Source organism: Aotus nancymaae, unplaced genomic scaffold (genome assembly GCF_030222135.1).
Source record: "Aotus nancymaae isolate 86718 unplaced genomic scaffold, 86718_ANA_hifiasm-v0.15.2.pri h1tg000002l, whole genome shotgun sequence".
Taxonomy (NCBI): domain Eukaryota; kingdom Metazoa; phylum Chordata; class Mammalia; order Primates; family Aotidae; genus Aotus; species Aotus nancymaae.
In genome coordinates, this window is record NW_026988413.1 from 17,349,131 (window position 1) to 17,362,323 (window position 13,193).

At 36.5% G+C, this 13,193-nt stretch overlaps 1 protein-coding gene and 1 long non-coding RNA gene across 2 annotated transcripts in view; one reads left to right on the forward strand and one right to left on the reverse strand.

Moving 5' to 3' along the window:
- The window catches only part of LOC105713744 (uncharacterized), a 153,050-nt gene that overhangs the window by 68,179 nt on the left and 71,678 nt on the right, over positions 1-13,193 (reverse strand). The gene's annotated exons all lie outside the window — the stretch shown is intronic.
- KDM7A (lysine demethylase 7A) overlaps positions 1-13,193 on the forward strand; it is a 91,398-nt gene that overhangs the window by 47,005 nt on the left and 31,200 nt on the right. The window contains exons 8-10 of the mRNA XM_021665311.2: positions 3,242-3,329; positions 4,550-4,656; positions 12,416-12,507. Coding sequence (XP_021520986.1) covers positions 3,242-3,329; positions 4,550-4,656; positions 12,416-12,507 — 287 coding nt within the window. The remainder of the gene's footprint in view (positions 1-3,241; positions 3,330-4,549; positions 4,657-12,415; positions 12,508-13,193) is intronic.

Genomic DNA, 13,193 nt, shown 5'->3' on the forward strand with positions numbered 1-13,193 from the left:
GATTTTCATATTAGGTATGCTCAGCTGGCAAGTATATAATGCAAATATTCCAAGATCAAAAAAAAAAAAATCTGGAATCTGAGTACTTCTGGTGCCAAGCATTTTGGATAAGGGGTCCTCAACTTTACTGTATTTCGTTTATCCATTCACCAGTTGATGGACATGTGGGTTGTTTCCACATTTTAGCTATTTGAATGGTGCTACTTTTAACGTTTTTATACAGTTTTGAATGTGGAGGCATGTTTTCATTTCTCTTGGGTAAATATAGCTTGTAGTGGAATTGCTGCATTACATGGTTTAACTACGTTTAACTTATTGAGGAATTGCTGAACCGTTCTCCAAATGGCACCATTTTACATTCCTGCCAGCAGTGTATTTGGGTTCCAGTTTCTCCACATCCTCACCAGTGCTGTAATTGCCTTCTATTCTAGTGGATGTAAAGTGATATTTCATGATTTTGATTTACATTTCCTTAATGAGTAATGATGCTGAGCATTTTTCTTGCTGGGCATTTGTATACCCTCTTTGGAGAAATGCCTTTGCTCATTTTAAAATTGGGCTATCTGTCCTTTTTAATTGTCGAGTTTGTAAGCGTTCTTTATATATTCTCTATACTAGACCCATATCAGTATATATGATTTGCAAATATTTGCTCCCATTTTGTGGGTTGTCTGCTCACTTTCTTGATAATGTTCTTTGATGCACAAAAGTTTTTAATTTTGATAATCTGAACTATGGTCAGCTCTCCATTGCTGTTAAAGACCAAGCCTGTAAGAATCTGGGCTGCTGTCCCTGGACAGTTAGGAGGCAAAGGGTGTGTTCTGAGAGACCCTTAGAGAAAGGACTGAGTATCAGTCTTAGCTGTAGCCTCAAGTGTAGGTATCAGGTCTGTCAGTTTGAGATGTGAATGAATGTATAGACTGTCCAGACTAGTGGTTTTGAGAATTGTGTGCTGGTTTTGGTGACCCTAATGACTGTAGAGTTCATGGGGATCTGTTCCCACAGGCTCTGCTTTCTTGCCTTGCCTCTGGTGTATAATATTAAATGTGTGTTGAATAAATGAAGAAATATCTTAGAACTACCAGAATATTTGCCTAGAGAAGTATCATATTTTCATTGTGAATGGGTTAATTCACATCATGAATGCCTCTCCCTTAAATCTTCCTACTTCTTGCTTTTATAATAAGTATTTTGTTGTACCTCTTCAAAATCATAAATTGACATTCATAGAATAATTTTTTAAATAGATTTAATGTCCTAACTATAATATAAAAAGGAAATAAAAAGGTAATTTAAAATGAAATGCTATTTCAGTATGTGCCTGTCTAGGTACAGCAGCATTAGAGAACAGAATGAAATGGTAATTGCATAAGGAAGGAACTCAATCTAGGTGTGTGTCAGTGGCAGCACAAATTCTATCAGAAGCACTGGTGTAGGTACTGATACTTCCTGGAGTATCAGAATCACCTGGAGGTCTGGTTACAACACAGATTGCTGGACCTCATAGCCAAGGTTTGGATTCTGTGGATCTAGAGTGGGCCTGAGAATGTGGATTTCTAACAAGTTATTGGCTGATGCAAGCGCTGCTGGGATGGGGACCATATTTGGAGAACCAGTGCTATAGGCAATGTGATTTTTTTTACCCAAGGGAATTGGCAACTGACAAGCTCCCAAACAAACTACAGTACGGTTTTCATATTTCTGGAAATTGTGCCAAGACCATGAAAATATACTGTGTGCGCGTGTGTGTGTATGTGTGTATATATATACATGTATATGTATATATGTGTGTATGTATGCGTATATATGTATGTATATATGTGTATGTATGTATGTGTATATACATATACATGTATATGTGTGTATATATGTGTATGTATATATGTGTATATATGTGTATGTATATATGTGTATATATGTATATATGTGTATATATATGTGTATATATATATGTGTGTATATATATTTATACATATATAAAATAGAGTTCTAATTTCTAAGCTCAGATAGTTAATAGGACAGGCTTTGTACCTATATGAATGCTCAGGAAAAGTTGACAGTCCTGAGTGATGCAGGACAATTTCATTTTGTGTGGAATTCTCTCCTGTGTTGCACTCCTGGCTCCCACTCACAAATTGCCAGTAGTGCTCCCAGATTATTGTGACAATTAGAAAAGCCCCTAAATGTTCCAAAACATCCTGAACAGGCAGTACTGCCGCTATTGAGAGCCACTGATGTGTGGAATTTGTTGGCACAGACTTCTAATTTGTGGTTTCAAGGTCAAGCTCAAGGCTTTGTGCTTTTGAGCACAGAAATGGGCACACTTGAAAGTGAGTCCTTTGAGGGTTTTTTGTTACTTTGTTAAAGTACAGTAAGGGGTCAAAAGATGAAAAATATAAAGAAAGTGGGATTTGTATATTTTAAAAGCTAATTGCATTCAAATATGTGTGTCTATATTTCTGGTGAAGTCTTTAAGTCTGTCAACATTTTTTTCAATAGTTAGGTGTCATGTCTTAGAAATGATTGTCACTTTGTAAACATTTTTATGGGAATACAGATTATCATTTTTATCAGCAATGCCTATATTTATAGGACCATAATGCTTCATAATTAAATGTGGGTAATGTACCTTTTCCTTCTTACAGCGTTAGGTCTCAGATTGACTCCTGTGGTCCTCCTCTGCATAGTCCTTTCAGGACACTAATTTTAGCGTGACACCAGGGATGTGGAGTGCTCCACCAATCCTAGTGTTCTCTAATGGAAAATGTGCTTTTCTAATTCAAACCAGATTTGGCTGGTCTCATAGTAAAATCTTTAATATAAAGTTGGGTTGTGTTTTTAAACTGGAAAACAAAAACAGGCTGGGCACAGTGGTTCATGCCTTAATTCCAGCACGTTGGGAGGCCAAGGTGAGAGGTTCACTTGAGGCCAGGAGTTTGAGACCAGCCTAGGCAACAAAGGGAGACCCCATCTCTATTTTTAAAAACAAAAAGACAAATACAGTGACAACTACAAGAAACCTTCACCTTATTTCTCAAACTCAGCACAGAGCCTAGCATATAATGGGCATTTAATAAATAATTTAATTAATCTATAGCTTGTAATAAACATTAACTTCTCTAGTACTGGAATATGAAATAAACGGACATTGATATTTTGAGTTACTTCACAGGTAGATATCATATTTGTTTGGTTTACATATTGAAAAATTCACTGCTTTTTATCTTTTTAACCATTTCAGGGTGGATTCATGCTGTGCTCACTTCTCAGGACTGTATGGCTTTTGGGGGGAACTTCCTGCACAACCTTAACATTGGCATGCAGCTCAGGTTTGTGTCATCTGCATTTAAATGACTTTTTGTCCTTTTTAAAAATAGGATACTCTTTTTTTTTAACTTAAAAAAAGTGATAGCATATTTTATTTGAGATTCCATGGAAATAGTACCTGAGATATTATTAGTAATAGGAGCTTTTAACAACAGTAGTATTTTAAAATTTTGCCAGGAGGATACTTTGCATTTCAAATCTAAAACAACAAAAAAGGAACTTATTCAGGTAACATCCCAAATTTCAAAATTTTATGAAAATGTATGTCTTCTCCTTTGGCTATTTTTGCAGTGAGGGAGATGAACACAATCTAGTCAGACTCACATGTGACATATGGTGCTAAAAAAAAAAAAGCAACCCTAAGTCAGGACTGCTATCAAAACACTTGCTTTAATTTTGCTGCTGGTAAAGGATTAATAGCTGTTTCCTCTCTGTCTGAGAATTTGATCTTTGCATAACTCACTTCCCTTGGTAGTCTAATGAGTGTAGACTTTTACTAGGTAACAATGCTTATGGTAAAAATGATTCTTGATTGATAAACTGCATCAGGACTGGGAGAACTAGAAATACCTAATAACTAGTAGGAAGCAGTATCTTTGGATTTGCCTGAATGTGGTACCTCTTGTAACTTGGCACACTCATAGAGATCCCTAGAAGCTATGCATCTGTGTATGGAGTTATTATAGAAGATGGTGGCTCTCACAGGGCATAAGGCTTTAAGCAGCTTTAAACAGCTCCCACACCTACCAAGTGTGGATCTTGTCTTTTTGTATCTGAGCTGTCCCTGAGGGAGGGATGGCTCCTGCTATTCTTGCCAAATGTGGTTGTGAGTTGGAATGCTTAGTTGAGCCTAAAGAAAACTTTTGGGTGAGTATTGCACTGTTATCTTACACATGGAGCTGTTTTCTAAGACACATACTTTTATTTATTATAGTAGAACCTTTGTAAAAATCTCTTTTGTTAAGACTAGGATACAAATCTCAAGGTATGATCTTGATCTTCTGTGAAGTTCAATACAATTTTTTAGTATACTGTCAAATTATAGTTAGAACCTGGATAAGATCACAATTCAGTCTTGTCCAAATGTGAAGTTGCTAAGAAATGTAAAACACTTCATTGGTCTTATATATCATGACCTGCTTATTTTATTTTCAGGTTGGTTACTTTCATTTAACTTTGAAATGCTAATTTTAATATTAAATATTTCTTCAAATTCATTTAGGTGTTATGAGATGGAGAAAAGGCTAAAAACACCAGATCTTTTCAAATTCCCTTTCTTTGAAGCCATATGTTGGTTCGTAGCCAAAAACTTGCTGGAAACCCTGAAAGGTAATTAATAATTTGCATATTTTAATATGATATGATGCATAATGTTTGTAAATTCACTCATAGCCACCTGACAGAAAGAGTCCCTTTTCTAGTAGAGTATGGATGTCTCTCCTATTTTGTTTTTTAAATATGTGGTTCCCCCCCATTCAGGAACCTTTTCAGCAGGTTAGAGTCTCTAGTCTATAACCTGACAATCCATGTTCTTAAAATTAGTTATAAAAGGCTTGGATCAGAACAACGTAGGTAACATTAGAAATGTTCATTCCATCTAGTACTCTAGAAGCCTGCAGACATTATCAAGCATGTAACAGTGCCTGATTCTTAAAAATGCAGTTAATGTCAAGAGACTTACCTAATATATGTTCCTAAAATTTGCTTTTAAAAAAGCAAACTAGGCCGGGCACACTGGCTCACGCCAATAATCTCAGCACTTTGGGAGGCTGAGGCAGCCAGATCACCTGAGGTCAGGAGTTCGAGACCAACCTGGCCAACATGGTGAAACCCCATCTCTACTAAAAATACAAAAAAATTAGCTGGGCATGGTGGCACGCACCTGTAGTCCCAGCTACTCAGGAGGCTGAGGCAGGAGAATTGCTTGAACCCGGGAGGCGGAGGTGGCAGTGAGCCGAGGTCATGCCACTGCACTCCAGCCTGGTGCCTGGTGCCTGGTGCCTGGTGACTGAGTGAGACTCTGTCTCAAAAAAAAAAAAAAAAGCCAGGCATGTGTTCCTGTAATCCCAGCTGCTTGGGAGGCTGAGGTAGGGAGAATCACTTGAACCCTAGAGGCAGAGGTTGCAGCCAGGGTCATGCCATTGCACTCCAGCCTGGACGACAGAGCAAGACTCTGTCTCAAAAAGACAAAAAAGAAAAACAAGCAAACCAGAGGAAATAATTTTCATGTCCTGAGAGAATCAGGTTATGTCTGTGCTGTCACCGTTATGACCACTATGCTGGCTAGTATTTAAGTCACCCATTAGCATACAGACCAACTGAAATGATTCTGTAGTTGAAGAAAAAAACCTTTTTTGAACACGTCTTTATATTTGAACTTAAAAGCTACTTTTTTAAAAGGTAGTATTTTGATGTTTTAATATTTCGATTTAATCTTTGATCAGTCAAGTTGGAGACCGATGTTACTTGCTTCTATTGTCTGCTTATCATGCTTTTGTGCTAGTGAGAATAGTTTGTCTGATTTTCTAGTCAGTTTGCAAATAGTGCTACTATTAGAATTTGCAATTCTCAGAATAGACATAAACAGATTAGACAGTAAAGTTCATTTTGAACATTTTCTTTTTTCCATTTTAAAGTTAAACAAAAAGAAAAGGTAAAATGAAAAGAAATAACCAAAACTTTACTTCCCAAGATAGGATGTACAGAACTAAAATGATAAAACTCATGTAACAATGGTACCCTAAACCCACCACCTCACAGCACAGTGCAGAGATGTCCTGGCAGTGCTTCTGGTGTATGGGATGGAGGTAGAAGCCCGTGCGTGAGAAGGGACAGGTCTTTTCTTCACAAGACCAGTGTTTGCTCCAGAAATGAATCCTTATCATGAATCCCTGACATGTTCAATGTTCCCAGATATTTTTCTTGGCTGTAGGAATGTCACAGTGGACTGCAGAGTTGCCATACATAGTTTTCATTAAAATACTGGACAATAGGCCGGGCGCGGTGGCTCACGCCTGTAATCCCAGCACTTTGGGAGGCCAAGGCGGGTGGATCACGAGGTCAAGAGATCGAGACCATCCTGGTCAACATGGTGAAACCCCGTCTCTACTAAAAAATACAAAAAATTAGCTGGGCATGGTGGCGCCTGCCTGTAATCCCAGCTACTCAGGAGGCTGAGGCAGGAGAATTGCCTGAACCCAGGAGGCGGAGGTTGTGGTGAGCCGAGATTGCGCCATTGCACTCCAGCCTGGGTAACAAGAGCGAAACTCCGTCTCAAACAAACAAACAAAAAAAAATACTGGACAATAGAGTTTATAGTCTCCTATTTAAGTGCAAGCCTAGACAGACAGGAACACTTTTAAATACTTGTAAAAACACTTATAAATTTCCTCATTTTGTGGAAATAAATCCCAACTATTGAACCTTCTGGTTAAGAGGCTGGCAATTCTATACTTGGTTCAGGGTGCTTTCTCCCCTCTTTTCTCTCTTTCTGTCCCAAGACTCCAAGTTCCTGACACACACACACACACGCGTGTGCGCCTGTACCCCTGGGATTATGTGCATAGTGATCTTTTTTCCCACTAATGTCTAAGAGAGGCTCATCCTTTAACTTTTTAAAACTAATTTAAAACTTTTTAAAGTAAGAGTTTTATCTGAAAGACAAAATCTTGCCATTGCTCATGAAGCCACAGGAGCAATACTTCGTCTTAGAACTGTTTAGTCTTTGTGTTAGGCCATCGAAAGTTCAGAAACATTGAGGTCTGATTGAAGGCATGACTCTATACATTAAAGACTTTTTTTAAAGGATTATTAGAAAAGGGTATTTGTAGGTTGTTATAAGATGTTTCATTTCATTATCCAGATTAGTATAGAATACCTGGCAATCATATTGATTCAGTCCAGTCTCATCAAGGCAAAAGCCAAATGATCATTATAGCAATTGGCATTGTTTTAAGCATTCATCCTGGAAACAGGAATGGTGGTCTTGTGACCCCAAATTATGTTGTTCTATCATCCCTAACCTTTTTACTTTACATTGCGGTCTATTGTTTGCCAACTCTCAGACTGTTCTAAGACTTATATGGTGGGTTAAATGAGGTTGAATCATCTGAAACTCTTTACTGTGTTTTTGATGTCAGTGATAGTAAAACAATGAACCAGTTTGGATTTGTGTAAGGAAATTCACCATTCTGCAGAATCAAAATCCTTGTTTCAACCTAGCTGAGTTTTGGACCACATCTAACAGATTTTTTTTTTGGTTTTAGATTATCACAATTTGATTAAAAAACTCAAGGCATTTGTGTTTATGTGTGTTTATATATACTTTACCATCATAAACTATGTTATTAAAATAGTTGATTCTATAGTTCACACACATGCACTGCATACACACACACACTCATACTGTTTTAAGAATAAAGCTGTTATTACTCAGGTTACCACTACCCAAATTAAGCAAAAACAGCCTTGCCAACACCTTAGAAATGCTCTGTTATCTTTCTCCTTACACCTTTCTGCTTCCTTTCTAGACATAACCATTATCCTGACTTTTGTGATCATCCTTTTCTTCAGTTTTATCACCTATGTTATAAACTAAAATAATTTTCTCCATTTGCAAACTTCATATGAGTAAATTCATACTGGTGTTCTCTTGTAACCTTTTGCTCAGCGTTGTTTGTGAGATTCATTCAGGTTTTTGTGTGTGGCTGTAGTTCTTTTTGATTGCTAGAGTATTCTGTTGTATGAATATACTATGAATAGATACACACACAACAGATTCTGCAGTTTGACATTCTGGAGTTATTTTTGGGTTTTGGCAATTATGGAAAATATTGCTAAGAAGTTCTTGTCTTTGTTACCTAGTGCAAGAATTACTCCAGAAAACAAGCCCAATTGCCAGGTCATAGACAGAATTTAGTAGTTGTTGCCAAATTGTTTCCAATTTTCATTTCCATGGTAGGGCCTGAGAGTTCCCAAAGCTTTGTGCTCTGGCCAACAATTGATTTTGTTAGGTTATAATTTTTGCAAACCTTGTGGATATGAAGTAGTATTCTTTGTGCTTTTAATGTGCATTTCCCTTATTATTAATGGAATGGGGTATTTTTTTTCATATGTGTATAGGTTTTTTTGGATTTTCTCTTTACTGAAAGACAAAATTTCTTAAATTTAACATAGGTTTTTTTTTTCAACTTTTATGGTTAGTGCTTTCTGTGTCTTATTTAAGTGGTTCTTTCTTATCCCAGGGTCTTGCAGATATCCTTATTTTCTAAAAGCTTTTACTGTGTGTGTGTGTGTGTGTGTGTGTGTGTGTGTGTGTGTGTGTGTATGTGTGTGTGGTGGGAGTGTATTTTCACTTGCTTTTATAGAAATATCCCCTTGTCCCAGCACCATATTTTGAGTAATCCATTCTTTTTCTGTTCTTCATAAACACCACTACTCTCCTTTATCTTGTGTTGCTATCTGTGCAGGTCCTGTGGTGTATACACACATACTCACCCACCCTCCTGTTGCAGTGGGCTAGCAATCTGTCTCTCCACACTATCTTATTAACTTTTTGATAAGAATTGATATCTGGTAGGTCCTCCTCCTTCAAGTATGTCTTGGCTTTTCTTTTCCCTTTCATTTTTTAATAAATTTTTGGGTTACCTCATTACAAGCTGACACCACTCTACCAAAAGCAAGCAAATAAGTATTGTGGAGATTTTTATTTTGAACATGTTAACTCTAGAGATCAATTTGGGCAAAATTTGATAATAAGTACTGAGTTTTCTAAAACTGACATGGAAAATCTCTCTTTATTTAGATCTTTAATGTCTTTTGGCATTTCTTATTTTTTTGGTAAAAATGTTACATACGTATCTCTTGCTAGATTTACTCCATCTACTTTTTAGTGCTATTATAAAAATATATTGTATTAGTCTGTTCTCGCATTGCTATAAAGAAATATCTGAGACTGGGTAATTTATAAAAAAAAGAGGTTTGATTGGCTCAGGGTTCCTCAGGCTCTACAGGAAGCACGATGCTAGCATCTGCTCAGCTTCTGGGGAGGCCTCAGGAGACATAACCATGGTGGAAGGCAAAGGGGGAGCAGGAGCAAGTTAGGGTGAAGGGAGAGATGCTACACACTTTAAAACAACCAGACCTCATAAGAACTCACTTGTCACGAGAACAGCACCAAGAGGATGGTGCAAAACCATTCATGAAGGATCCAGCTCCATGATCAAACCACCTCCCACCAGGCCCCACTTCCAATAATTGGGGATTACAACTAAACATGAGATTTGGGTGGGGACACAGATCCAAACCATATAAATCATTCCTATTTATATACATACAGTTGAACTCACATGAAATTTGTTTCTGTACTTCAAAAACAGTCAAATGTTAGCAATTTCATGTGTTTCAACTTACCATGTGATTCTGGAATACAGAAGCAGTTAATTTTTATACTGATTTTAGCAACCTTCTTAAAAATGATTATTTGACTGGGCACAGTGGCTTATGCTTGTAATCCCAGCACTTTGGGAAGCTAAGGCAGGCAGATCACAAGGTCAGGAGTAAGAGACCAGCCTGGGCAATATGGTGAAACCCCACCTCTACTAAAAAAAATACAGAAAAATTAGCCAGACATGGTGGTGCATGCCTGTAATTCCAGCTACTCGGGAGGCTGAGGCAGGGGAGTTGCTTGAACCCTGGAGGCAGAGGTTGCAGTGAGCCAAGATAGCGCCACTGCACTCCAACCTGGGCAACAGAGTGAGACTCCATCTCAAAAACAAAACAGAAAACTATTATTTAATCATGTGAGGCTTTTTTTGATTCTCTAATACACAGTCATATACAGCCTCAGTGAATAATGACAGTTTGTTCCTTCTTTTCTAATATTTGTATCTTTTTTTTTTTCCATTGCTTTACCAAGTTGTCTAGGACCTCCAGGGAAATAGTGACTAGAAATGGCAAAGGTGGGCAGCTCTATCTTTGTTCCAGGTCTCAGAAGGAAAGCTTTTAATCTTTTGCCATTATTACCTTTGTTGCAGGCTTTTTGTTGATAACCTTTATCAGGTTTAGGAAGTCCTTGTCTATTCTAAGTTAGCTAAAAGGTTGTTTTTTTCCTTTCTTTTTAAAAATGATCAGTGGTAGTTTAATTTTATGAAAAGCTTTGCCTGCATGTATGAAAAGTCATTTCTTCTTTAACCTTTTAATTTAGTGGTTATATTAACTGATTTTCTAATATTAACTCAACCTATAATTTTTTATATGCCACTAGGTTAGTATAGTGTTTATAGTCTATATGTTTATATTTTATATATTCTATAATATTTACATACTACATAGACTGTATGCATTTTGGCACATGAGTGAAATTTGTTTTCCTATACTGTCCTTGTTAGATTTTGATATGAAAGTTATGCTGGCCTCAGACAAAATGTTGAGATTGTTCCTTCTGTTTCTGATCTCTGGAGAAGTGTGTGTACGATTGGAATGATTTCTTTCTTCAATGACAGTAGAACTCACTGATGATCTGGATCTATGGTTTTCTTTGTGGGAAGGTTTTTGACTGCTGAGTCAGTGTCTTTAGTGATTAAAGGACTATAAAGCTTTACTGGCTAAGTATTGAGTTCATTTGTATAAATCATTTTCTTAAAATGTATCTAGAAATTACATCTAAAATTTGACATTTGTTGGCATAAAGTTCTTTTTCAAAAATTATTTTTTCTTTTATTTTTATTACTGGGTTGGTGCAAAAGTAATAAAGTTCTTCATGTTACCTTCTTACCTACTGAATATCTGTGGCATTTGTAATGACATTATTTCTATTCTCCATACTGGATATTTGTGCCTGTTTTCTCTTTGTATTAATTTTGTTACTTTTTTTAAGATCCTGTTTGAGGTTCTGTTTACTGTTTTGTTAATTTATGCTTATTATTTTTATCAGGTTTTTTTGGTATTAAAACTTTTATGTGGGTCTTCAACTCATTAATTTTTAGCCTTCTTGTCTAACATAAGTATTTAAAGCTATACATTTCTCTGCATATATGGTATATAACACATTTTGATATGTTTTTATTATTGTTTAACCAACATATTGTCTGATTTCCAATGTTTTTCTTTGACCCATATGTTAGCAGTCTATTTCTTAATATCTGCATTCTTAATTTCTAAACATATAGGCTTTCTTTAGCTTACCTGCATTATGAACATATATATGATTTAGATCTTGGACTTTGATGAGACTTGTTTATGGTTCTGGAAAATGGATGAATTTTGTAAGTGTTCTGTGTGTGTTTGAAAAGAGTGTGTATTCTGTAGTTGCTGGGTACAATATTCTATTTATGGCCATTTAATCAAGTTTTATATTGTTCAAATTGAATATATGTCTACTGATTTTTTTTAGTTCACTTCCTCTATCTCTTACCAAGAGAAATATTTGAAAATCTTCCACTGTGATTGTAGAGTTGTTTATTTCTCCATGTAGTTCTGTCTAGTTACTGCTTTCTATATTTTCATACTGTGTTATTGAGCACAAATTCTAAATGGTTACATACGTCTTTCTGGTGAATTGAATCCTTGGTCATTATGAAATAACCCTTTATATTAATGACAGTGACACCACCTTTCTTTTGGAAGCTTGGTATCTTTTTCCCATCTTTTTATTTGAAACCTTCCTATTTTTTTTTTTAATATGGCATGTATGCATATTTAGCTTATTTTAAAATCTGGCCAGATACAATGGCTCACGCCTGTAATTCTAGCTCTTTGGGAGGCCAAGGCTGGAGGACTGCTTGAAGCTAGGAGTTTGAGACCAGCCTAGGAAACATACTGAGACCCCATCTCTACACAAAAAAATTAAATCCAACGAAATGGTCTTTCTTTTAACTGGAGTATTTAATAAATTACATTTAATGTAATTCTGTTTCTTTTTCTTTGTCTTTTTGATCATTTCATATTTTACTTTTTTATCTTTTTATTAATTTGGAAGTTGTATAGTTTTATATTTGGTGGTTACTCAAAATCTGAAGTTAATCCCTTTAACTTTAGAACATTTTAACCTTTTTTTTTTTTTTTTCCACCCCCATTTCCATTCCTACAGAACTGAGAGAAGATGGTTTCCAGCCTCAGACTTACCTAGTACAGGGAGTGAAAGCACTGCATACTGCTTTAAAATTATGGATGAAAAAAGAAGTAAGTTGTTTCAATAGTGAAATTACTGTGTTTTATGTGGCAAGATTAGGAAAACAAGAGTCCTTGTGCTATTTTGGCAGCACTTGTGAGTGCCAGTAGTAGAGGGAACAGAAATCATGCTTTATGGCCAGGCGGTGGCTCACGCCTTTAATCCTAGCACTTTGGGAGGCCGAGGCAGGTGGATCACCTGAGGTCAGGAGTTTGGGACCAGCCTGACTAACATGGTAAAACCCTACCTCTACTAAAAACATAAAAATAAACCAGGTATAGTGGCGGGTGCCTGTAATCCCAGCTACTCGGGAGGCTGAGACAGTAGAATTGCTTGAACCCGGGAGGCAGAGGTTGCAGTGAGCCAAGATCATGCCATTGCACTTCAGCCTGGGCAACAGAGCAAGACTCAGTTCTCAAAAAGAAATCATGCTTTATATAAACCTGCATTTTATTATGCAGTATATACAAATGTATTGGTTTCTGTTATGAGAATATAGTATTTAGGTATTTCTTTAATCTTTGATCTGGAAAAGAAAGTAATTCAAGTATATTTAGGAAATTGACTAAGAAATGAACATACAGATACAGAATAATAATAAATAACATTGAGCCCTTATAATGTGCTGAGAGCACTGTGCTTAGTCTATATACACATGATCTCCCTTAATCCTCAAAGCCAACTGTATGAGGTCTGG